General features: G+C 38.8%; 2 protein-coding genes across 5 annotated transcripts in view; one reads left to right on the top strand and one right to left on the bottom strand.

Moving 5' to 3' along the window:
* LOC103269106 (cGMP-dependent protein kinase 1-like) overlaps window positions 1–27,812 on the bottom strand; it is a gene marked incomplete at its 3' end in the record, with an annotated part of 1,006,822 nt that overhangs the window by 347,922 nt on the left and 631,088 nt on the right. The gene's annotated exons all lie outside the window — the stretch shown is intronic.
* On the top strand, window positions 20,677–24,655 carry CSTF2T (cleavage stimulation factor subunit 2 tau variant). Of its 4 annotated transcripts, none has more exons than XM_021716895.1 (3): window positions 20,677–21,620; window positions 21,765–22,543; window positions 22,664–24,655. In XM_021716895.1, the coding sequence occupies exons 1-3, from the start codon at window positions 21,010–21,012 to the stop codon at window positions 22,918–22,920; spliced, it is 1,647 nt and encodes a 548-aa protein (XP_021572570.1). In that variant the 5' UTR covers window positions 20,677–21,009; the 3' UTR covers window positions 22,921–24,655. The 4 variants fall into 4 exon arrangements, with proteins under 4 accessions (XP_021572570.1, XP_021572569.1, XP_021572568.1 ...); XM_021716894.1 differs by having other exon boundaries at window positions 20,677–21,661; window positions 21,728–22,543; XM_021716893.1 differs by having other exon boundaries at window positions 20,677–21,626; window positions 21,681–23,050.

The following is a 27,812-nucleotide window of genomic DNA, read 5'->3' as shown; positions in this document are numbered from 1 at the left end:
ATTGCCTGAGTCCAAGGTTTGAGACCAGCCTGAGTGGTGCTCGCCTGTAGTTCCAGTTACTTGGAAGGCTGAGGTGGAAGGATTGCCCGAGTCCAGCAGTTCAGGGCTGCGGTGGCCATGAGCAAGCTACTGTACTCCAGGCTGGGCAACAGAGTGAGACTCGGGGACACACACACAAAACCTGAAAAGTTAATACACCACTATTAACTACAAACATTATTTGCATTTCACTGTTTTTCCACAAATACCCTTTTTCCTGTCCCAGAATTTAATCCAGGATTTTGTATTGCATTTAGTTATTATATCTCCTTAGTCTTCTCCAATTCATGACAGTTTCTCAATTTTCCTTTGATTTTTATGTCCTGTTCTGAGGAACATTAATTAGGTCTTTTGTATAATGTCCCACAATTTGGGTTTGTCTGATGTTTTGTCATGATTATGGATTTGGCTAACTACCACAGACGTCAAATCTTCTTCTAATCACTTGGTTCTAGTAGTGTCTGCCAGGTTTCTCCACTGGAAAGTTCCTATTTTGTCCCTCCTTTTCATACTCAGTTCATTGCAACTGAATCACTAAATACAACCCACACTCAAGAAGAAAGGGATTAAGTTCCACCTTCTAGAAAAGGGAAGATCTACATGTGTTGTTTGGAATTTATTGGTAAGAAAGAGTTGTTCCTCCTCTGCCACTAATTTATTCAATAATTGTACTTAAATCACTATGGACTCATGGATACTTATTATATAACATGCATTTTTAAAATTAGAAATTATATGTGTTACTTGTTTGCTTAAAATGCCCCAGTGGTTATTCTTTACACTAAGAATAAAATCCAAGCTCCTTAGCTTTCTGAAGAAGCCTATATATGCCTAGTTTAAAGACCTTATTTCCTACCACGCCCTACTGCCACCCTCCCCAGCTCACAGTGGCATAGCTATATAGTGGCTTTGCTTGAACTTGTATTGCTCACCTGTTCCCAACCTGGAACTCTGTAGAGTTGGTCTCTGTCAGGAATACTCTTATCTCTGATCTTTGCATTCATCTCTTAGCTTAGAAGCCACTTTTTCAGAGAAGTCTCTTATTTTATTTTATTTTTTATTTTTTGAGTTGGAGTCTCACTCTGTCATCCAGGCTAGAGGGCAGTGACATGCTCACAGTCACCACAGCCTCTACCTGCTGGGCTCAGGTGATCCTTCCGCCTCAGCCTTCCAAGTAGCTGGAACTATAGGAACGTGCTATCACACCTGGCTAATTTTTTGATTATTGTAGAGACGAGGTCTCACCAAGTTGCCCAGGCTGGTCTCAAACCCCTGATCTCAGGCAATCCTTTCACCTTGGCCTGCCAAAGTGCTGGGATTACAGGCTTGGACCACTGCACCCGGCCTTAGAAGCCTCTCTTGGCTCTCTGCTCCAAAGCAACCAGTTATGCTTACTTATTATTATTATTATTTTGCAGTGCCCACTACAATGGGAAATTCTTACTTTTTAAAAATGCATCAGTTTGTTGTTTGTCTCCACCCCCAACCCTACTTGAATGTAAGCCATGTGAGAATACAACTTCATTTCACAACACCTAGCCCCCAGAAAAATATCAGTGCATAAGATATAATAAATGTTTGGTGATTGTATACACAAACATGAATAAATGGGAGGACTGAGAGACCGGAGGCCAGAAATGACTTATAAAGATACTACAACAATCAAGGGAGAAAGCAATGAAGACTCAAACTTCAAAAAAGGCTTGTAATTTGCTGTCCACGCTGTTGCTCAGAGGCTCATTATTTCATTTCTAAAGATGCTTCCTTCTTATTTGAGGATTATAAATCTCATACTCTGACTTAGGGATTTATCTGCCTGTAGTTGAGCAACAGAACCACATTTCTATTATATCAGCAAAGCGACTAGTTTTCAAAAATAATTAGCTGCCCTCTTGGCTCTGTGTCTTCTTGCTTTCCTTGACAAATCTCTCTTTTGGCCTCCTAATCTTCTGCCACAGCTGACAAACTGTTGCCTAAGCTATTGTTCTCAGAGCACACCTACACATAGGAACAGAAACAGACAAAAAGAGTGGAAAAAGAAGAGACTGTAAGGTGATAGAATGTCTGTTGTTTGGCTTCTGTCTGCTTTCCAGACATCTCAGGCTTAGCTCTGCTCTATTTCAGACCAAGGCACATTAATCTGTGGGTGCTTTCACAGCCTCTTTATTGGAAGAACCAGTTAAAATACTGCTGCCCACCAATAGGTTCCCACTGCCTGCCACTCCCTCCTGCCCCCAATCCTAACAGGATTGCAATATTGTTAATAAAAACTGCCCTACCTTTACTTCAAGGGAGGTCTACAAGAAACCAGAATCAGGTGATAAAATACTTGTTTTAATTCCATCTTAAACTCACATGGTTTGTAAGTACACATTTAATGTTGAACATCTTAAAGGGTGTAAAAGCAGAAGTAGTATACTTAATAACATGGGGATAGAGACCTGGCATTTCCCAGCTTCCTAACTGTAATGCAGTGGGTTACTAACCATCTCATCTATCAGAATACACCTGGAAAAATCTTTGCCTGTTTACAGTTCCTTGCCTGCATTTAATTCTGGGCTTTACACATTCCTTTCCTCTTGTTTGGAATACTCTTGGTCTCATCCTTACCTTGCTAACTCCTATTCACACTTTGAGTCTCAGCAATGTATCTTCTGAAAAGCTTTTATGGTGACACCTTTTAAGAACTAATAATACTACCTTGTTTATTTATTTATTTTTTTAGCTTTTCTGCTAGATTTGTAGTTCCTCGAGGGTGAAAAGTTGGTTGATCTACTTATCCCCAGTTCTAGGATAGATGTGACAATTCAGAATATTTTATATAAAATCAGGTTGGGCTAATTACATCCTGGGCTATTTAATCAAATAATGACTAGAAAATAGTTTTGCATTTTTACCTTATTGGTCCTCGAAAGAAAGCACTCCTAATCACAGGATTAATATTTCAATGTACTGGTCACAGTTCATATCTAAGTATTATGATGTTTCAAGTACCAAAACCTAAAATTCACAGAATGCAGTCTCCATTTGTGTCAAGGTTGCCAGAGAAACAATTGCCACAGCCTGAATGGCTGGTATTATTTGCTTGTATGTTTGACTATATCGTAGCATCCTTTAAACTTATTTTTAGCCTATTTATTTCTGATTAAACATATGGAAAAACAGGATCTGAGCAGCCAAACAGAACTCGAAGCTCTTCTACTGTAGAAAACTTAAAAGAAAAAAATGTTCTATGTAGCAACTTGATCAATCAGAATTCTTTGCAAGGACCGCTATCTTTCTTCCCTTTTTGAATCCTTAAGCTACTGGGGCAAATAAGAAAAATAACCTGAGAAATCCTACATTCACATGTTGCTACTTACCCATATGAATGTTCCTATAAAAGTATAAATATTCTTTTATCCATAGGTTTCTTTTAAGCTTGTTGCATTATTAACTACAAATGATATAAGGAACAACAACGACAAAAAACAGAATGGTCTCTCTAATTTTATAATGGATGTCAATAGGAAAACATAATTTAGTACATAGGCAGCTTTTCTGGAACAAATCCATTCTGTTTATTGAAGGCCATCTTACTAAATATGCTTCCCATAAAATTGGGAGAGCATCACTTGTCCTTTTAAAGAAGAAAAGCTACATAATTAGGGAGGCATAGAGAGCAACTTGCTGAATAATGCATATTTTTTTTAGTATTAACAACTCAACAACTATATCCATACTGATCTGAATACTTCACATAGTGCTTGTTACCTTGGCAACCAATGAATGACAGTAATTACACAGAAACACGTGTTGTACTTGTTGCAAAATGTCTTATTATAGGAAAGTCCTGAGAACCTGGAAGCTAATCTATATGCCACTCTGGGAATGCTGGGTTATCGGGGTAAGTGACCTGGAAACTTGTTTCCAGGAAACACTTTGAGTAAAAAAATTGAAAATGATTGTGGGCAGATGTTTAGGTCCCAGAACACCAAAGACCTCACTGAGATCTTGGGGCATGAATGTATAGATTAGTTTTGAGGCATGGATTTGAGAATGGCAGAAAATGTTATATTTGACTCTAAGCCAAGATGAAGCCACTCAAAATCCTCCAGAAAAAATTATTAGAAAACTAGATGATGGACCGTAAACTAGAAAAGCCAGGTTTCTGCTTTATAGCCTACCAAGAGGTGTAATTGTTTTTGAGCCTTGTGGAAGGTGAAATCTCTCCCACTCCCGACAAGGGCAGGAGATAGAAACAGGCAAAAAGCATGCGGTACTGGCAGCAAGTGAAAGGAAGAGAAAAAGTGAAGTGTCTCATTTCACCAGGAGACTGGTAATAAGGACCCTACATGCAGCAAAGCAAAGAATGTAGAACAGTTGTGATGAGGCATGCTCGACATCCACATAGCAAAGTCTCAGTATTTGTGGGAAGTGAGATTGGAAAGAGGATATAAAACAGCTGGCATCCTCATAATTCCTGGTTTGGAAAAGCCTGGGAAAGGAAAGGTCACACGAGCACATACAAAAACATCTGTATTTTTAAAGAATATCATAAAATGTAATACACATATAAGAAAATGTACTAGAAAACATTTTCAAATATTTTCTCATTCTGACTTTCCACATCAGGGCTCTTTACATTATCCCCTCAGATATGAGGTAGGTCTACCCAGGTGCGATGATAGAAGAATGGTAATATGTCCCCTTTCTTTAGGTGGAAGGATGTCAGCTGCATAGAGGATCTAATAATAGAATCAGTATTGATAATAATAATTGCTATTTTTAACAGATATTTATTTCATAGATTATTGAATCACCTTTTAGTCCATGGAGCATGACATTTGAGGACATGTCAATGCCCTTTGTATGAAGATAATAGTATCAAGCTTACATAAAGTATTTCTCAAAATGTAGTCGGAAGACTCCCTGGCAGGGGGATGGGGGAGGGAAGGAGATCCAGATGTTAATTCCAAAACAGAACCCATAGCTCTCTGTCCAGAGTTTTTTATTTAATCTGCCTGGAGGAGACACAGTTATCTTTATTCTAGTGAGTTCTTAATTCTAGTGAGTTCAGAGATTCCTAATGCATGTTAATTTTATTGAGGAAAATTTTTTAAATTTATAAACTTATTTATATAGGAGGCTTGACAAACAGTCAAAAAATAAACACTTAAGTTGTATTTAATAAATATTTTTGTGGGGTGAGAGGATGAAGAACACAGGGTAAGCAAAGTCTAACAGAAAATACAAGACATATCATGAAAAAATAAACCTCCCTATTATCCCATTTTCTGGTCTTGTTACTCATGGAAAACTGCTATTATTAGTGTCTTAGGCACCCTTTGAGAAATGCTTTATGAATATATCAGTAAACAGGTCATGTGTACTGGTAATTCATAAAGCATTTATATATATACACACATTTATATATACACACACATATAAATATACACACACATCCCATTGTGGTAGGTCAAAAGAATATGGGCAAATGACAACATTGTCCTGTCCCTTGCCCTTTTTCATTTAAATACTTCTGTAAGAGATTGTTCCAAAAGAACACAGATTAGTTTCCCTCATTCCTAAAATAATTGCATGTAACTATTCACAATAGCAAAAACTTGAAACCAACCCTACTGCCCATTGAAAGTAGACTGGATAAAGAAAATGTGGTACACATACATAATGAAATATTATGTAACCATAAAGAAAGACAAAATCATGGACTTGTCAGCAAATTGGGCGGAACTGGAGACAATCATTCATAGCAATCTATCACAGAAACAAAGAACTAAATACCACATGTTCTCACTCATAAGGGCAACCTGAACATTAATCACAAGAGAACAAGGGAAGGATTGGCAGTTGTGGGACACTGCCAGGGGAGGGAGGAAGGATGGGGTACAAAACAACACAAATGGTACCTGATCCTAAACCAGAGGAAGTGAGGACAAGTTGGGGTCCAAACTTCAACTACATATACATTACTTATATATCTAACCCTGACTGGTACCCCACATCTCTATAATAAAATAAATGTTCAAAAATAAAATAAAATAGCTGGGTGTGGTGCCTCATGCCTGTAATCCCAGCACTTTTGGAGGCTGAGGAGACAGGCTCGTCTGAGCCCAGGAGTTCAGCCTGGGTAACTTGGTGAGACCTTGTCTCTACAATAAATCAAAAAATTACCCAGGCATGGTGGTGCGCAGCTTGTGGTTCCAGTTACTTGGAAGGCTGAAGCGGAAGGATCACCTGAGCTCATCAGGTCAAGGCTGCAGTGGCAGTGAGCATGCCACTGCACTCTAGCCTGGGTGACCACGTGAGACTCCAACTCAAAAAATAAAACAAAACAAGAAAAATAAAATAAAATAGCCGCATATAATTCTATTCAAAAGAATATATTTTTTGACATATAGTTCTGATAAATATAATTTATCTTATTTACTGCTGATATACATTTAGTTTGTTTCCAACATTTTGTGATTAAAAACACTAGTAATTTCCAACTTTTTTGAATGGTTCAGTCTTTCAGGGACTACAGGAAGGTGGTCATTGACTGGTGGTACATTCTACATTCTCTGGAATGGGTGGTACATACTACATCATACAAAATGTTGATGTTCAACCTAGCACATCCCTCCACCTTTCCCTCTTTGTCATTTCTTCTACATGTCTTTCTTCTACCTTTCAAGAGGTAAGAGACTCTTCTCTAAAGCTCAACTCCTTTTCACCATCCCTCTTCCTTTTATTCTACTTTCCTCTTTGTCTTAAATGTGCCATAGTCTTCCCACTTATTGAGGGTCACTGCAGGAGAGGAACTCATGTTTCTCCCATGGTGTACACTGTAGCTTGTGGATACTTGTTTCCTCCTTACAAAGAGAAGTCTGGTTATCCAATACGGCAAGCAGTATGTAAGTGTAAGAAATAACAATAACAGTGAACAATGATCTACTGGTTTTAAGTGGCTCTTTTAGATTCTAAATAACATTTGGGATTCTAAATAATGCTTGAATTTATTTTTCTTAAAAGACACTGGAAGCGGTGTATATAATAATATTGCTGTCCTGTCTGACTCAATACTAATGTACCAGAAACGATCACTTATATTACATAAACCTATATAAGCCTGAGGTGTGTATAATGTTTTAGAGTCTGCAAAACACTTTCATATTCATCATCCTAGTTTGAAAGCTAGAAAATGCTCAATCCATTTTAATACCTGATATATAAATAATGTCTTGTGAATTTCTAAACATGAAATTTGCCATTTTAAGGGTTTTGCTTTACCAAAAAGTCATATATCTTTTAACCCACATATGTTTACTTCTTTAGAGTGAGTTTCACTGAAAAACAATTTAACGTAATAACCACTGCTTCTCTGTTTTACTTTTCCCCTCTGTGAAATAATTTAGAGTTTATGGGCACTCTGTTTTTATAAGTAAGCAGCCATAAAAAAATTAGAAAAGAGTTCAACACAATGAATTTTCTTGACAAAATAATATATTAGCTAAATGGTGTCTATTAAATCACCTGTTTAACTGGCAGCTGGTGTTAGTGCTATACAATAAATGACAAAATAACCCTTTGCGAGAATTTTTCAATATTCTGTCATATGGTTATAGATTTCAGCATTTCTTCCTGTCAGTTGTATGCTGCATTTCTTCACAAAACTGACAGGCAGCTGACAAGGCAAGAGAAGTTAGAAAATTTGACTGCTGGTAAAATTTAACACATTTTTTTCCTTTGGGGGGACAAAACATTTACTGTAAGTGCAGAAAAAACAAGTTAGCATTTTCAGGAATTAACAATTTCCTTTTGTGAAACTGCTGGTATTCCTACCCCAGCTCTGTCTCTCACTCACTGTATAACCTTGTACAAATTATTAGCCTATCTGTGCCTCAGTTTCCTCACCCACCAAAAAAAATTCCTCATGGTGTTATTGTGTGAGTCAAATGAGAAATGATGTGTAAAGTACTTAGTACATGCATGGCATTGTAACTCTAATAATGAATGTTTGGATTCACGTGACTTTTTTTTAGGTTTTAGAGATACATATTAAATGCCTTGTTAGAGTCTACATTTATAAAAATACACAGAGTAGTATAATTATATTGCTATATATTAAACTCTCAGTTTTCCATGTAATGTGAATAAGCATTAAAACTTGAAAATAATTTTAATACATAAATGTTACGGAGTTCAGAACACACTACCCCACACTAGGACAACTTGGCATTTGAGAAAACAACAGAAGCAGGAAGGTCACTCTCACCTTCTCTGTATCATTCTTTCTTGAGGAGGTCATAAAATCTAGGAAGGATTTTTTAAAAAATCTTCCCCTGAAACAGGTCATAAGACCCTCATGTGAGAGACACCCTTCGTATACTCAGAAGGTGCTGAAGACATAGAGACACCCTCCAAAAACCTGAATAAACAAGCTTTGCTAAGTTTCCCCCAATTTATTACCACTAGATCATAGAATTTGCCCTCTGCTCAATTTTGCCACGACTATCCAATCTTCATCAAACCTCACAATCAAATACTCAGGTTTTACCTGCTTTTTCAGAACTTCATTTTCTTATGAAGGCTCCCATATCACATAAAACCTATATTAAATAAATTTGTAGGCTTTCATCTTATCAATCTGTCTTTTAAAAAGGGCCTTGGCCATGAATCTTGGGTGAGTGGAAAAAATATATTTTTCCTTTCCTACAATGTATATGAAAAGACTGTCTAAAGAGAAAAAAAGAAAAGGATATAAACTTATTACTCCATAATTTATTTATTTATTTATTTATTTATTTATTTATTTATTTATTTTTTTCGAGTTGGAGTCTCATTTTGTCGCCCAGACTGAAGTGCAGTGGCTGCTCCCGGCCACTGCAGCCTTGATCTGCCAAGCTCTGGCGATACTTCCGCTCAGGCTTCCAAGTAGTCGGAACTACAGGCGCGCGCTACCACGTCTGGCTAATTTTTTGTTGATTTATTGTAGAGATGAGGTCTCTCCAAGTTGCCCAGTCGGGTCTGGAAACCCCGGGCTCAGGCAATCCACTCGCCTCAGCCTCCCAAAGCGCTGGGATTACAGGCTGAGACACCGAGCCCGGTCTACTCCATAATTTATTGCAGTCTTTGCCATTTTAATGGATAGATCCTCACCCACAACTCAAAAATTTTTCCCCAGTTTAACTTTTCCAACAATCTATCTTATCCACTTTCTTACCTAGCCACCCACAATTACTGACAGCTACCTCCTACATGCAGGAAAAAGTGTTAGTGTCTTCTGACGGAAGTAGACAAAAAATGCTGCTGTTTTGAGGTAAGCAATCAAAACTGCCTTGCAGTCATGAGCAAGAACACCAAAGGCAAGGGCACCTTCATGTGGTTTCCTGTGGTACAGTTCATTCTAGGAAGATCAAATTCTCTTCTACCTAGACAGTAGGAAGCATACACACACCGTGAGTAAAGGAAGATGGTCGGAAAGCAATGGACCAAACAACTACAGAAACAGGAGAGAGAAACAGAAAAAATTAGGACAAGATATGTGAATAAGAAAGATCAGCTTAGGAAGCAAAGTCCTCAAGCAACATAACTCACATAACTAGCCACTGAAACAACTGCCCCCAAAAGGGGAACTCTAATCCCTTCACATGTGTAGGAAAAAATGGAAGAAAAAAACACACACAAAAAAGACAATGCATCAAGGTATCAACAGAAACACTGACTCTACTATTCCTGGTTAGCAAGCTACTGTGATGCTTCACTTGTGATCAGAAACTTATGGCCAAAAATAATCTCATATTTGTACCATTTGTTTAAAGCACAAATTATATTTGAATTTAGCTGTAGTCCTTTAACAAGTAATAAACTTGGTTATATTTTTTATTCATGCTGCACATAAATATTGTTCTCAAGAAATCATGCTTTAAGGCTAGAGTTTAAAAACTCTGGCCAGAAAATGACAATAAGCTGTTCATTGAATCAATATCTTGGCAACGATACATTACCCATAGAACAGGCTTGTCCAAAGCCTCTCCTTCTAAATAGATAACAGTGTGAAGGGCTATCAAAGTTATACTGACTTTGAGTGGAATGTAATCAGTTATATTATAATCTCTGTCCTCAGTGTATATAGGTATATAGAACCTTGCATAATAAAGAGGAATATCAATCTTTTTCTTAGTAAAAAGAAAAAAATCTTTTTTTTTTTAAAGTTGGAATCTCTCTGTCGCCCAGGCTGTATGTAGTGCAGTGGCATGCTCACAGTCACCGCAACCTCAATCTACTGGGCTCAGGTGATCCTTCCACCTCAGCCTTCCAAGTAGCTGGAACTACAGGCATGTGCCACCATACCCAGCTAATTTTTTTATTTTTTGTAGAGATGAGGTCTCGCCAAGTTGCCCAGGCTGGTCTCAAATCCGTGAGCTCTGGAAATCCTCTCACCTTGGCCTCCCAAAGTGCTGTGGTGATAGGCATGAACTATGGTGCCCAGCCTAAAAAATCCTTTTCAAATTGAACCTCAGCAAGAGGGTCAATGGATAAACAGCAGTTATATTTTTATTTGCTATACACCTCTCAGGAAATCAAACAAATCAAAAATACATTTGAAACTGTCTGCTGGTATCCTGTATTCTCTATCTTCTCTGACAGAACGGAAACTCCTTGCAGGCACAGCTGTTCTGCCACAGACTTAAATCTGAACACCATAAATCTTCAGTGAAAGTTCAAGAGAAAAGTTAATGAAAGTTTCTAGTGAAAGTTTTATTGAAAGCATGAGTCACACACATTTCAGTTCACATTTAAACCCCTGTTTTGTCTAACTCAGTGCCTACCTTCCAAAAAGTACATGCTCAATAAGTATTTACAGTATAGGTGCTTGAATAACTTTTAGTTGAATAATGAATAACAGTATTTTAAAGCATTATCAAGTCCTCGCTGATCTGAAATGTGTCAGGTAAGTTTTCTTCCTGATGGGAATGCAAACACTTTCCTGCCCTCTCCCATCTCTGCCTCCCATCTGCAGACACCTGCTTTCAGGAGGATTTCTCAGAACCTCTCCTCCCTGTGGAACTCCTGCTGGTGAGAGTGAACACCTGCAACAATTTATCCATACCTGGAACCTTGGCAGCAAACTCCAGACCACTAAACAGGGTATAGACACTTTGGCACTTTCTTTATTTTCCCTGCAGGCATCAGCTTCTCTTTCTAGGACCCCTGATGGGCTATGAGTTACACACATAATTCCATTTTCAAGGTTAACAAAGACTGAGCTCCAGAGGAATAGGTCATTTGCACTTCCCTGTTACCCTGCAGGCACTTGTTTTGTTCCCCATAGCCAGGAGGGAATTGATTAACGCCTGGAGACCAAGGAGAGAAAATCTTCTCATTGTGCGTCTCTTTGAGGAAGTATATACAGCTATTTCAACATAAATGTCAGAGGATAGTGATGGAGTTGATCATAAATGCAAGAATTGTCACAATGTATTATTATATCATTAAACTCTCAAAAATTATCAAGATTTCTATATGAAGGAGGAAAGGATTTGATATTTAAAAAGTATCACCTTCAAGAAAATCATATATTATATATAAAATGTTGTCATAGGCCAAGGCTCTAGGAATAGGGGTTTCTTACATTTCTCATCTTTGATTCAAAGTTGTCTATCTAAATGTACCAAGGAAACTTATTTGAGTATTAAAACTTTCCATTCCCCTTTTAAAGAACTATTTAAAATGTAAAGTCCATGTGTTTGTAAATTCCAAGAAATTATTCTAAAACATCAGATTAGGAGATCTTGAGTCATGCCCTTATGAATTCAGTGGGGGAGAGGGCACAGGTGGGTGATATTGAGTCATGCCCTTGTTAATTCAGCTCAGGTGTGGGTGAGAGGCTATGGAGGTATACAAACTAAGTTTAAACTGCCTTTGAGTGGTTTTTGATAATGATGCCACCCATCTGCCTGTAATCTGGTTGCAGAAATAGACTCCTCTTTTATCCCGGTTTCTGTCTCTTGTCTTCCATTGATTGCAAGGGAAGTTGCTGGACTAGTTTATCCAGGAATTGTATGAGTTTCCAAAGATTGTGAATTAGTGGCTAAACATTTCTGTACTACTTTATAGCAGACAATTTTTTTCTCTCTGTAAGTTCATACTTTAAATTTTCTAGAAAATGATCTAATTTTGAAAATATTTTATTTTTGCAGAGATAGAAGGAATAATGTAGAGGAATTCTATAGAAAATCCCTGGCAGTTTGTACCTTAGAAATGGTTGCCTTGCTCACAACAATCCTTTTAACTGCTCCCCCCCTCTAACAAGAGTGGGTCATCAACAAGTATTTTTGTAATTCGTGGTCAACCAGCATAGATATTTAGCTGTTACCAGTAAGGTTATACTAATTGAAAATATATACCTGATGGTAAATGCATGCTGCCTTAAGCCCTCTGAGTTCTGGTTCCCCCTTCTGAACCTCTCCACAACCCAGTAGGTAAAGGTTAACACCTGCCACTGCATGGTTCTGTAGGATTCCTTCTGCTCCAGCTGATTGCTGGGTCCCTTCATAGAGGTTAAATAGTCTCACTGCTATCGCTGGTCTCACTCCCTTTCCTAGTGTGATGCCTACGTGACACAGCTGAATTTCGACCCTGAACTTACTCCGCTTATCTTAAAGGCCTGTGGACAGAAGTTCTCCTCTTGACCAAACCAGTTAAACTGGTGAAATTCAAGATGGTAGTCCACTCGACCTCTGGAGAACCGCTAACCTTGTTATAATATGCTTTCCACACTAACTTATGCACCCTTCCACAGCCATGACAGGAAATGTCCAAAAAAGGATAGAAAAGGGTGTGATCCAAATTCTGGGAAATCTTCACCATGGTTGGTAACACGCTGTACTGAATCATAAGTACACATCAGAGTAAAGCTGGGCATTTGTATTCTCAATCCCAGAAAACCGAAGTGACAATGGACTAGGGAGAAAAATCAGACAGGTCTGATTTTTCAGCAGAGAGGAACCATCATAAATGTGCAAGAAGCAGAAGAGAGGGAGGGAGGGGGAGGGAGTGAATGGAAAGAGAGCATCCTGAATGCCTTATCATTACCCATTTTTTTCTTTTCCTAAAAACTTTCTGTTATGGAGTCAGCTGTGTCCCCACAAAATTCCTATGTTGAAGCCCTAGCCCCCATGTGACTGTATTTGAAGACAGAGCCTTTGAAGAGGGAATCATGGTTAAATGAAGTCATAAGTGTGGAGCCCTAATTTGATACAGGTGTCCTTACAGGAAGAGAAAGAGACACCAGGGGTGTGTGCACACAGAAGCCCATGCAAGGACACAGCAAGAAGGCAGACATTTAGAAGCCAGGGAGAGAGGCCTCAAGAGAAACCAAATCTACTGGCACCTTGATTTTGAACTTCCAAAAGTCAGAACTGTGAGAAAATATTTATCTGTTATTTAAGCCACCCAGCTTGTGGTATTTTATTATAGCAACCCTAGCACTGTCTGTAGGTTCTGAAGATAACAGAATATTATTAAAACATCACCATCTCCTTTGCTTACCATGGTTGGCACTTGTATCAAAAAGCACTACCTACTATGTTCCTATAAACATTTTGTATTTTTAATCTAATTTCTGAATCAGGTGTCTAGAGTTAGATGACAAATTTAAACTGGCATTCCTGAAGTAATGTTTTTCAAGGATCATTCGACTGTGATAATGAATCTAAAATACATTCTGTCACACTCATTTTTGTTGTTATTTTTATCAATCTGAACCTCAAATCCGTTTCAGAAAGGCCTCATTCCTATAATGTGGTATAAACGTAGACTCATTGGTAGGCCAATCTAGCCTCAGAAGAGATAGAAGCTTAATTTCAGAAGTGAATAGAAGTTTAGACATTTCTCTAAAACTGGGTTTGTTTCTGCTCTCTCTCTCTCTCTCTCTCTCACACACACACACACACACACACACACAAAGATGATAAAGATTCATGAGTAGCTCAGCTTAAGCAGGGTATCTTTATTCAGACCCAGTTTCAAGGCTTGCACTTTTCTACGGTTTATGAGACTACTTCCTCTGCGTTCCTCCAGGTGACAGCCTGAAGCAAGAATAAGGGAGCTTACTTCTTGTCCAATTAGTTATGCCTTTCCATATTTGAATAAATGGCCTGTGTCTGCCAATGCTCTTAAAAGTAGTAGTTCTAATGGCATCCTGAACATGACTATATGCACAAATAAGTATTTGTATGCCAGAACAATGCAATGCAATGTCAAATAAACCTATATCCTCTGCAGCTGAATGGTCTGGCAGGCCCTTTTAATAAAAATGGATAAGTGGAACTTCAACTAACAAAATATTTGAAGAGTGCATTTCACAGTTTAACATAGGAACTGAGTGTGCACAAAGAAGATCAGTAAAATTCTCATTAAATGTTCTACAGAATCAAGCTTAAAATTTACCCTTGTTCAGCTACAAATCTGCCACAAGTTAAAATGGCAGTGTTACTCAAGGTTGTCTCTGTATAATTTTAAAATAATATAATCTGAAAAGACCATTAGTTCATCAAGTCTACCCCTTCAATGATAAAAGTGAAGATACCTACTTCAAAACAAATAGCATTAGACTAAAATTTGTGTTTCTCAATAAAATATTGCCTCAGCTCCTACTACTATATAACAAATGTAGATTAATAATTACCATACTGTATAAGAATGAAAAGTAAATATATTATGTATTCCAAACAACAATCCAATACAGGTGATATTATTTTCATTGAAAGAATGCAGAAATGAAACCACAGAGAAGTTATGTAATTTGTCCAAGGCCACACAGTTACTTGTAGGACTAGGCAACCAGTTCAGGTCTCTCTGATATTGAAGTCTGTAGTCTTGACTTCTTTACTGCCTTTCAGAAGTGCTGAGAGTAGAGTTTGAATGAGAAAGTCTGAAGATCTAGATTCTATTACAAGCTAGGCCAGTAGCCAGGCATTTGACCCCATTGTAGTCCCTTTCCTTCTCTGGGCCTCATTTTCACCGTCTATTAAAAAAACGAAGTTGGACTGTACAATTCCTTCCAGGAAGAAAGTTTGGCTCTGTTCAACCTTGAATCCAGAAATGGCAGATTTCCAACCACCCTAAATTCATGTAATCTTTGTCTTGCCAATAACAGCGATTTATTCCGTGTACAAACAAATTAAATTTACTATGTATTCCTCTGCATGTTATTTCATATTAAATATATTAACAATTTGGGGGGAAAAATTCACAGACTAAGCTAATTTGGAGTTTCAGAAATTTGGCTCTTTGATTTTATGGAAAATGCTTCATTACCTACCTAACTGGATGTTTTAAAAAATCCTTATGTGATGTTTAACTATAGTCCTACAAATTTAAAAGAAAACATTTTCTCAGTTGCTTCTGTCTTTATACCTTATAGTCCATCTGTTGCCACAGCACTGATTGTGATGTCAAAATTGCAATTAATTACACTCAGAGACAATCAGGAAAAAGGCCAAGGGAGACTGCCCAGGCCTTAATAACCTGTGATTGCTGTACTAATTGTGAAATAGAAAGTTTAAATTTAAGAGACCTGGATTCAGACTGCAGCTCTGCCACTTAATAGCTGGGTATCCTTGGGCAACTCATTTAATAGAACAATAATTTATGAGATTGATTTCTCGAGTCAAAGGCTGTGTGTTCAAATTCTGGCTCTGCCCATAACTGGACACACTGATGATAACTTCTCTGCACCTCTGTTATTTAACTATAAATTGAGATACTATGACTGCCTATCTTACAAGGATTGTTGAAATAATTACATATTTCATTATGCAAAGAATTTATCAAAGAGCCTTCTCCTTATTATATGTTCAGAGTTTGCCTTTATTACTGGTATCTGTATTTGAGTGTTAGGTAAAGTTCTATGTAATAGTTCTCTGAATCTCTTTATCTTTAAAATCAGAATACAATTGTATGTACTTCATATGATTGCTGTCAAGACTCAATACGGGAACTCAAAGAAAAAATCACTAAATTATCATTTTTAACATATATTGTATGATCTAGTATTAATTTTTTAAATATTTACTTAGTGATTGGAATATAAAAGGCACTGGACATTGTGAAGAATATAAATCAGATATGGGTTCTAAGCTTAAGTGGTAATAAAAGAATATTAATACCTCTAATACAACATAGAAGATACTGAGTACCAAATCAACAGTTTAGAAGGATAGTCTTTGAGGTAAATGAACATTGAAGGACAGGAAGGATTCAGACATGGGGAATTAGTAAAAGAGGAGGGAAAAAGAAGGAATTCTGGCAAAGGAACAGTATGAGCAAAAACTAGGAGGTAAAGAAACACAAATCACATGTAGTGAAAAGTGGGTGGTATAGTTTAGCCAGAGGAGAATATATGAAGGGATGGGGGATGAGTAATTAAAATGGAGCCACTCATAAGAGAGTATGTTAAACTGCCATAATTTACAGTAAATTGTGTAAGGAATTAAAAAGGAGAGCCCAGGAGGAAAAGATATCATGGAAAAGTATTAGATAAGGTTGATATTTAGGCTTCTGCCATTATTATTCTGTGTTTAGGTTTTACGAGAGAAAAAACAAAGTCTACTGACTCTTACATTAAGTTTAAACTCATAAATATGATCTTCAAACCTTTCATAATTTGTCTCAGAAGCCAATCTTTTATCACAATACTGACAACTCTTTACTGGTTTCCTCCGAAAGTATCAAAAATACTAGGTCTCAATTTCATGTCTTGGCTGTTACTAACTCCTGGTTTATTTTCTTTGCCTTCTGATTATCTATACCAGATTTATAACCCAATCTTAAATCTCATTTCCATCAGAAAGCCTTCCTTAAAGATCTAGACGTTTCCACTCTCTTTCATCTCTGTGCACTTCATTAAATACTGACTTTATCCATTAACAACCTGAAAGAACTATCACCAATCTAGAATTAAAATGACAGGTGTCCTGGCAGCAGGTCTTCTCTCCCATTTGGGGTCTATTATTCAATATTGCAAGTTTTCTCCTGAGAAAAAGGAAGGGTTCATGAATTAGCAGACTTTAAGGTAACTTCCTGTCATTCACTCAAATATATAATGAGCACCCACCTGTGCTATGCTCTATGCCAGGTGCTGAAAATAGTGGTTAAGACGAAATATCTATGTATGCCATGATTTTCTCTTTGTAGTGCAGTGTTTCTCAAACTTTAGCCTGCATTAGAATTACCTGAAAAGTTTGTTAAAATATATTTCTGTGTTTCTGATGCAATAGATTTGGAGCAGGGCCCACAATTTTGCTGTTCTAGACATTTCCAGGTGATGTTGATGCTACCTATCCAGAGCCCTCACTTAGAGAACTCCTATTCTAGTAGACTATCTTTTTTCACTGCTGTATTTCCAATGCTTGGAATAAATATTTATAAAATGAAATAGTTAATTTAAGACACTTTGTTAATTGATAAAGGGGGCTCTTGAATGAGTTTATAGTTTAGAAGGAAAATCTCAATTCTGGTTAAAGAGTATCATCAGAAAGAAACTGATAAGAAATAGTTCATATCCAAAGAAAAACAAAATGATGTCCAACCTAGAGGAAAGAGAAGGAAGATCAAGGAAAACTTGCAGGAGTTTGTATTTGAGTTATTCTTTGAAGGATCCACACACTTATTTTTTAAATACCTGTCATTACTCAAAATATATTTAGTTCCTGTCTTTGGAATTTGTCTACTTAATCTACAGTGAATCTTTAAAAAAAAAAAAATACCCTCACAGTTCACAAATTCTTTATATTTGGAAATACCTAACTATCATACTTTTGCCAAATCTGGTCATAAAACTGGGTGATTTCGTTGCATAACCCTTTTCTTGAAAACAAGGTATGTTTTTGAGTTAAAGTACCCATTTTCTAATATGACTTATAAACAAAGGCCCAAATCAACTTTAGAGCAGAAGCTTAAAAATAATTTTGAACAATAGATTCGGTTTATAGTTTCTGAAGGTGATTTACCTGAAGGACAGCCTCCATTTGGCCGCATATGCCCTTGTGCATTTGTTTAAAAATCAGTCTTAATATACTTGATTATCTTGATTTATAGAAAGAATCAACATCTGAACATACAGTACATGGTGTGCATTTTTTTTCCTTCCCAGAGTATGCCATCTTATAAATATCTATAAGTTTAAACTTTATGGGGAAAAAAAAGCAACATAAGAATGGATGTTCTTCCAAGTTAAATCTATGAAAAATATGTATTGGTACCAGAAAATGTACACAGATTCCTAAGAGCGCTTGGTGATTCTGGGACATTCAGTTAATAGTAAATATTGACTGGGTGCAGTGGCTCAGCCTGTAGTCCTGGCACTTTGGGAGGCCGATGTAAGAGGATTGCCTCAACCCACGGGTTCAAGACTAGCCTGGGAAACTTGGTGAGACCTCGTCTCTACAATAAATCACAAAAACTAGCCAGGCGTGGTGGTGAGTGTCTGTAATTCCAGCTACTTGGAAGGTTGAGGTGGAAGGATCGCTTAAGCCCAGCAGGTGGAGGCTGCCGTGGCTGTGAGCATGTCAGCCTGGGCAACAAGAATGAGAGACCCCAACTCAAAAAAAATTAATAATAATAAATATTAGTTTATTTGTCTTGGGCATTAAGTTAAATGCTATGTCACACTGGTCCCGTATGAATGGGGCCACGTGAAACCATTCTTCTGGTTTGGAATAGGACTAAAGTGACCAAGGAAAGCCTGTGACAAATAGCATACTCTATAGTCATAGGTTTTCCCTTCTTGCTTGTCCTCAGCTACTCTGGTTTTACCCAGTCTTCAATTTCAGGGTATCTTTGGTATGGAATCAGCATGCACTAACTTACTAGATCTTCATAAAAAATTGATACTTTTTTTAAAACCTAAAAAAAAAAACCCTCACACGTTTTAACAAAGCATACTGAATTTAGTTTAGTTTGCCTGATGAAAAGTAGAAAAAAACCACTTCAAGTCCCTAGGACCAATGATTCCTAAAGGCTCCCGAGACCAGCATCACCTGACAACTTGTTAGAAATGCAAATTCTCCAGGCATACGCAATTCGAATCTGACTGGATAAACCATGGCTCTGAAGGGTTCTGTTGCATGCTCAAGTGCATTACCACTGGCTTAGATACTATCATCAGTGCAGAAACTGTCAGATAAGCTGTGCAACCTTTTGTGCATTTGACAATTTATCCTAATGGCCTACTACCCTCTTCATGATTACTACATTTAATACACACACAATTGCGCACAGCCTCCATGTCTGAGTTGTCCTTGACAGAATAGTATAAAAATGGCACAGCTTCTCTTTGTAAAGGAATGTATAGAAGGGAGCTAAATGGATTTATTTTTATTTTTTATTTACTTTTTTTTTTTTTTTTGAGTTGGAGTCTCACTCTGTCGCCCAGACTGGAGTGTAGTGGCGATCCTTCCGCCTCAGCCTTCCAAGTAGCCAGAATTACAGGCATGTGCTACCACGCCCGGCTAATTTTTTGATTTATTGTAGAGATGAGGTCTCGCTGCCCAGGCGGGTCTCGAACCCGCGGGCTCAGGCAATCCACTCACCTCAGCCTCCCAAAGGCGCGGGATTGCTGAGCCACCGTATCTTCAACACCCTCCGTTCTTGCCCTCAATGAAAAAAATGAGGGGAGAGATGGGAGCGGGGACAACAACATTACTAGTAGGTGGCAATTCTGTTTGAAATATACATGTTTTTTACACATAGCATACTTCAAGTAGAATGTTAAACTTTAACTGGAAATACTTGACTTTTATTTAGAATTAATGAAATTTATCTTTGCAAAAGTAGGTTCTATACCTAAGTTTTCCCCAGTACTAAAAAAAAGTTCCAAATAGCCTCACTGAACATCATTTTAAAAAATATTTAGATGATTACAATTTAAAATTCCTCCCTCGTACTAGCCACACTTCAAATACTCAACACACCGGCACGCTCAGTGTTTCCACTTCTGCCTGAAAAACGAACAGCAGAAGAGAAACAACCGCAATTCCTTCTTCCCTTCAAAGAAGAGTTGATGGACTCACTTCATCACATCTTATAATAAAAATCAGAACCAATCTTAATGTTCACAACATGAGGATGATGGGAGACACTGACTTAATCCGTAGTCTGAAGTCACAGATCGTTATTTATTATGAATCACTCATTAATCCTAAAATAGGTTGACGGTATGAAGGAAGGACACCGCGTCATTACGACCGCTGTGGCTGTGGGCCCCCGCGAGCAGCGGTCACACCAAGCGACGGGTGGCGGCGGGGACGCGGCTGGCACCGCTTGCGTGTCCATTTCTAAGGTCGTTAATTTTTCAAAAATGTTTTTCTAAAAAGGAGAGAATCTTTTTGCATTTTAAAGGACCAATCTCAAATTGGCTTTGAGACGTCTACGCTTTCGCCTCAGTCTGGAGCGTGCTTTTTAGATACAGGCTAGTTTAAATATGCTAGGATAAAGAGAAACGGCTACATGAAAACGTCCATGTTTGCAGAACGAAAAACACGCACGCCGACATCAGCTTTCGGTTGGCGGTTTCCCGCCGAGGGAACGGAAGCAAAACCGCCCCTGACGTCAAGAGAGGCGTCCTCTCCCGGTAACCATGGTGAAGTCTTGGCGGCCATCTTTCCTGTGGTCAACTCGCACAAAACCTGTCCTGGAGCGGGTGTTGCGGCGCCAGAGAAAGTCCGCCGAATAAGATATGGAAAAGGAGTCATGCGTCTCTGTAATAAGGAGCTCACAGAACCACGAAGGACCAAGGCGGAAAGCATGAACTAAGTTAGCTAGCGGGCTACAGATTCCGCAGACAAACGGAACGATTCAATCACATCAATCAAGTTTCCAGCCGGATTTTGATAGCCGCTTCCGTTGCTCAGCGGAAATGTGAGTCGCCAGAGGACAGACTCTTGGAAGAATCCGCTAACGACCGTGTGAGCCACCGGAATCATGTCGAGTCTGGCGGTGAGAGACCCGGCCATGGATCGATCACTGCGTTCCGTGTTCGTGGGAAACATTCCGTATGAGGCAACTGAGGAGCAGTTAAAGGACATTTTCTCGGAGGTTGGTTCCGTTGTCAGTTTCCGGCTGGTATACGATAGAGAGACGGGAAAGCCCAAGGGCTATGGCTTCTGCGAGTACCAGGACCAGGAGACCGCGCTTAGTGCTATGCGGAACCTCAATGGGCGGGAGTTCAGTGGGAGAGCCCTTCGGGTGGACAATGCTGCTAGTGAAAAGAATAAGGAGGAGTTAAAGAGCCTAGGGCCTGCAGCGCCCATCATTGACTCACCCTATGGGGACCCCATCGATCCGGAAGATGCCCCCGAGTCGATTACCAGAGCCGTCGCCAGTCTCCCCCCGGAGCAAATGTTTGAGCTGATGAAGCAGATGAAGCTCTGTGTCCAAAACAGTCACCAGGAAGCGCGAAACATGTTACTTCAGAACCCGCAACTGGCTTATGCACTGTTGCAGGCACAGGTAGTGATGAGAATCATGGATCCAGAGATTGCGCTGAAAATCCTGCATCGCAAGATACATGTCACACCACTGATCCCAGGCAAATCTCAGTCGGCCTCTGTCTCTGGCCCTGGTCCTGGCCCCGGTCCTGGCCCCGGCCCGAGTCCCGTCCCTGGCCCTGGCCCTGGCCCTGGCCCTGGGCTCTGCCCAGGACCTAATGTTCTGATGAACCAGCAGAATCCTTCAGCCCCTCAGCCTCAGCATTTGGCTAGAAGACCTGTGAAGGACATTCCTCCTCTGATGCAGACTCCTATCCAAGGTGGAATTCCAGCTCCTGGGCCAATACCAGCTGCAGTTCCAGGACCTGGACCTGGTTCCTTAACTCCTGGAGGAGCAATGCAGCCCCAAGTTGGAATGCCAGGGGTTGGCCCCGTGCCTTTGGAGCGAGGACAAGTGCAGATGTCAGATCCTAGAGCTCCAATACCTCGTGGACCCATGACTCCTGGTGGCCTACCTCCTCGAGGACTGTTAGGGGATGCTCCAAATGACCCGCGTGGAGGGACTTTGCTTTCAGTCACTGGAGAAGTGGAGCCCAGAGGTTACCTGGGCCCACCCCATCAGGGTCCTCCCATGCACCATGCTTCTGGTCATGACAGCCGTGGGCCCTCCTCCCATGAGATGAGGGGAGGGCCATTAGCAGATCCCAGACTGCTAATTGGCGAGCCCAGAGGCCCCATGATGGATCAGAGGGGTCTACCTATGGATGGTAGAGGTAGTAGAGATTCTCGAGGGATGGAGACTCGAGCCATGGAAACTGAAGTCTTAGAGACACGAGTCATGGAGAGAAGAGGAATGGAGACCTGTGCAATGGAAACCAGAGGGATGGAAGCAAGAGGCATGGATGCAAGAGCGTTGGAGATGAGGGGCCCTGGCCCCAGTTCAAGAGGCCCTATGACCGGTGGAATCCAGGGTCCTGGTCCCATGAGTATGGGGGCAGGTGGCCCTCAGGGACCCAGACAGGTCCCAAGTATTTCAGTGGTGGGAAATCCTGGAGCTGGCATGCAAGGTACAGGCATTCAAGGGGCAGGCATACAAGGAGCAGGCATGCAGGGAGGAGGCATGCAAGGAGGAGGAATGCAGGGAGGAGGCATGCAAGGAGGAGGAATGCAGGGAGCAAGCATACAAGGAGCAGGCATGCCAGGGGCAAGCAAGCAGAGTGGAGGTCAGCCTAGCAGTTTTAGTCCTGGACAGAGCCAGGTAACTCCACAAGATCAAGAAAAGGCAGCTTTGATCATGCAGGTTCTCCAACTGACTGCAGATCAGATTGCCATGCTGCCTCCTGAGCAAAGGCAGAGCATCCTGATTTTAAAGGAACAAATCCAGAAATCCACTGGAGCTTCTTGAAAGGGTTTAGAAAATACTTGTCTGTAGTTTCAGAAAGTTTATTCTGTAGCATGAAGAGTAGGTGCAAAAAGCTGACCTTTGCATCCCCACAGTTGGATTAGGGTTGCCCTCCTTCTAGAACCTAATCTCATTTCTTATTATCTTTATTTCTTCCTGTTTTCCTTTTTATTTCTAGTTGTGGGTGGGGGGAGGAGGGAGGGGACTATTCACTTTAAGTCACTGTAAGTAAACAAACATCACTCTGAATATGATTATATTATACCAAATGGAGTTACAGCAAATATGCAGCAATATGAAAGTGTCTACAATATGTTAACTACATTTTTAAAATACAGAGTAAAACTGTGTGAAAACTGCACATATAGACTAAAAGGTGACTTGTTAAAACGGTAATGTACTAAGATAGTTTTAAGACTTTTGGTTGTACAACAAAATAAAAAAGTTTACCTCAATATTATAAGATATATTTTTTGGTAAGCCATTTGAAATACAAAATCCTATTTTGGAGGCAATAGAAGGCTGTATTAGGTTAAGCATTGTTTTAGAATTATTTTAAAACATTAGAGCTAACAGGGTAAGTTTAAACTGGTGGTACTGGAATTCTTTTTTCTAAAGCTATGTTACCTGAAAAATCAGAGTGCACTTGACTTGATATTATTTTATTTATCCCACCCTTCAGACACCAGCAACATTCTGGCCTGGCCCTAAGCATGATTTTGCTGGGATGGTTCTAGGATCAGCCATACTTAAATGTGCTCTGACAAGACCCAATAATTTCTCAATAACTTCATGTTTCTCAGTAGTCTTTAAACCCTAGATTTAAATCTGAATAAATCCCTTACATCCTTCCCCAAAATCGTGGCTAGGGACCAGTTGATGTGGATGAGTTCTACACAGCTTTGAGCTTTTCAGAAATAGTGGAAGGTTTCATTCAGTAAAGCTCTCAGTTTCCTGGTATCTAGCATCCAGAATCTTAGTCTAAACATCATTTAACATGTTGCTTAGTTTTCTTATTTCAGGATATGCTTTTCTATCACCATCTTTTCAAAATAATTGAGGCCCAAGCAGGTAGAGGTATGCATATAGCCTGAATTATCTGTTCAGTTGACTAATTACTCATTTTATTTTTTGGTTCTAATATACACTCCCATGAGATATTTTTAAAAATTGGTTGGGAGATGAGGCTTACCACATTTCCTTGAGCGCTACCTAGTTTTATTTTTAAGCCATGAGTATATGGACACGCTAACATTTGTATCATAAACCAAGTAACAACAGAGACATAAATTCCCAAATAACCAGGTCATCTTCCTATGGAGAAGAAAAACCAGTATCTAGTTACAGAGGAAAAAATAACACAAAAAGAGCCGAGACTTAAAAATTGAGCTATTTTTCCTTTGCAAGGTTTTTACATTTCAAATGAGTCACTCTTTTTACAAGGCTTTCATCCCTATGCTGTTGTTCTCTACTTCCTGTTTTACTCTTTGCTGTTAATACTGTTAACTTTCCCATGTTTCCTATGTACTTTCCCTGTATTGGAAAGAATAACACCCTTGCATGTGTGGTAGTTCTTGTTAATACTGTTTCACAGTTGGTTTGATTACTTTGAAATTCTGGTTGCTTTATCCTAAAGGTTTCACTGAAGGAGTTCTAACTAAGAAATGTTACAATCTCTGTTCTAGTAAAATATCTACATTGTTTAATGCAGACTTAATAAAAAGTGTACAACAGTTAAGACTGACTGTTAAGACTGTTTATTTTTAATGAACATTACTCAAAAGTCATCCATTCTTGATATACATGGGGCCTGATTACCTTTTCTTTTTTCTTCTTTTTTTTTTTTTTTTGCAAGAAAAGGCAAAACTAATGACATTTTAGGAATGGATGGAACTCCCTTTCTTCCACCCGTTGTATACTTATAGTTGACAACTGAAATAATTATAAAGATGCTCTATTTTATGGTTGGTATCAGTAGCAACTTCTTGGTGATACTCAGATATTAGGCTTTTTGTTTATGTTCCTTAGAGGGAACTCCTTATATTTTAGTAATACCTTGTAGTTATCTTCGTTACTGACAGCATTTGTTACACTGCAGTGTATTATGCGTAATTTTACCCTCTACTTTTCACTGTCACTTGTATTAGTCCACAAACTGAACACAGGAACTATCTTACTCATTTCTGTATTCACTATAACAAAAATTACATGTGGGAATAAGGATAGAATATTCTATCAGAGTATCGGAGCAAAATACCACTAAGACAGGCTTACCCCATAAGGATTTAGATTCAGATTCAACACAGAACAAATGAGTTATAACAACTATTTTTTTTTTTTTTTTTTTTTGAGTTGGAGTCTCACTCTGTCACCCAGACTGGAGTGCAGTGGCCACTCCTGGCCACCGCAGCCTCGACCTGCTGGGCTCCGGCGATCCTTCCGCCTCAACCTTCCGAGTAGCCGGAATTAACAGGCGCGCGCTACCACGCCCTGCTGATTTTTTTATTGTAGAGATGAAGTCTCGCTGCCCAGGCGGGTCTCAAACCCACGGGCTCAGGCAATCCACTCACCTCAGCCTCCCAAAGGCGTGGGATTACAGGCTGAGCCACCAAGCCCAGCATAACAACTGTTTTAATTAGAAAGCCATTTAGATGATAAAAAAAAATTACCTTTACTCTGTTAAAGCTAATAGAATAGATTCTCCTCACTTGTAATTCATTGTCTGAATGTCCCAGTATGGATGTAAAGTATAGAGCCTTATTTCATTTGATAGTAAGAACAATGCAGCAGTATTTGCTGTGATCAGAATCTTTTACATGTTTTACTACACAAACATTGATTACAACCCTCCCCCACCCCCACCCTGCATCCTACATTTTCCCTAATATGGATAGACTAAAATGAAATCACAAATCCATTCATAATAATGGATGAAGATGTTGGGAGTGGAACTCTGATTTACTAATGCTTCTTTAGGGCTTATCCTCTTGGGCAGTGCATGCTTCTCAGGATTATGAAATGATCAACTTTAATCAGTGCCTGCCCATTAGCCTTTCTCCTCTTGTGTTACTGGTGATTAATACTAATAATGTGTTTTGACATCTGTTGACTTCCTAGGATTTATGATTTTGGAGTATTTGATAAAATACAAGCTATTGTGAATCCCATGCAAAGGTAGGCTAATCTGAGCGAGATGTATGACTTTTCAACTACGCTTCAGAATCTTAATGATAGAAAAACATTTTAAAAAGAAAACCCTTAATGTAATCACAGCTTGCAGAACTTGTTGCTTTTCCATGCTGTGATGGGACATTAAGCACACAGAACCTAATTTCCTATGGTGTGTCTAGGCCTTTTTCTGAGGTCTGATGAGGTCTAAGGATAATTATGTGCAACAACCTACTGTGGCAGAGAAACTGAATTATCAGTCACATCTCGCAGTCTTCTCACAAAAGAATGTCAGCATCTCACTGCTTTATATTGTCAGCTAATCTCTAGACAGACTTTTGACTGAAGCTTGCTTTTTTCATCAGTCTAGTCAAGAATGCTCTATATTTTAGAAGTAATTCATATTAAGGAAATTAACTACTAATATATTAAACCTAAATATAATAAATGTTAATGTTAAACTAAGAATATATATTGGCATATATATTTCATATATATATTTCAGATCTTAACTGGGTCTTTTAAAAAATCTTTTACTGGACAGATTTTTAAATATATTCGTTTACTTTTATGCACTCTGAAGCAAAAGTTCCTTTGGTTGAAAATTCACCTTCACAAATATATTAAAACTTACTTTTTATAGGAGATAGTAACTATCATGTGTCTTCTTGGTATTTTTCTGCCATGATATGTAACTTATATTAGTGGAGGTCATGTATTGTGTCAAAAGCCACAAACCTGTTCCTTATTAAATACTGTACAAAAAAATACCCAAATATTTACCTAGAAAAAGGAACAAGATGTTCTGCTTGATGACAACTCTTTACAACCAGGAATTGATTTAGATCCCAAAGTAGGTAACTAATTATACAACAAAAAACAACATGACCAGAAATGTTGGCTCACACCTGTAATCACAGCACTTTGGGAAACCAAGGAAGGAGGGCTGCGTGAGCCCAGGAGTTTGAGACCAGCCTGGGCAACATAGACCTCATCTCTACCAAAAAAAAAAAAATCAGCTGGACATGGTAGCACATGTCTGTAGTCCCAGCTACTTGGGAAGTGAAAGGATCACCTGAAGGCAGGAGGTCAAGGCTGCAGTGAGCCATGATTGTGCCACTGCACTCTAGCCCAGATGACAGAGTGAGAATCTGACTCGAAGAGAAAAAAAATTCTCAACCATAATTAATTTTGTCTTATTCAGTATGTATAATATCTGCAGATATTTGAAATGAGTTTCATATGTTAAACAAAGGCTGGTCATTTAAAAAATTATTTCCACTTGATTACTTATTTGTCATCTCTCACTAAAGTAGAATGAATAATCTCTTGGGCATCAAGAAATGAAAACAGCAGTTTCCCCCAAATTATTTTGTCTCCTTTATTTCATTAGCTGTTTTAGTCATAATTCTGCCTTGTGACATTACAAATATTCTTCTTTAATTTTACTGCAAAAGTCTCTGTCCCACTTTAATGTACTTGTCAACCTCTGATTGCTCTACCTCACCTTATTGCCTAGAATGAGTGTAAAGCAACCTGTACCAATTTAGGAATCTACTTATAAATTTTTCCTTCGACATTACTGTAAGGGTTTGAAATTAATCTATCTCAGAAAAAGACACATTCGCTAAAACTAAGTTCTCAATTTCCTTTATCTTAAATGTTCATTTTAATATTCAAAATGTGTACTACATTTTAAAATGGAATCGTTGAGTTAATAATGTGAT

The sequence above is a fragment of the Carlito syrichta genome, unplaced genomic scaffold (assembly GCF_000164805.1).
Source record: "Carlito syrichta isolate Samal-C Ts95f unplaced genomic scaffold, Tarsius_syrichta-2.0.1 Scaffold309088, whole genome shotgun sequence".
NCBI lineage: Eukaryota > Metazoa > Chordata > Mammalia > Primates > Tarsiidae > Carlito > Carlito syrichta.
The sequence above is the reverse complement of the archived record's forward strand: the minus strand, read 5'-3'. Positions and strand labels throughout refer to the sequence as shown.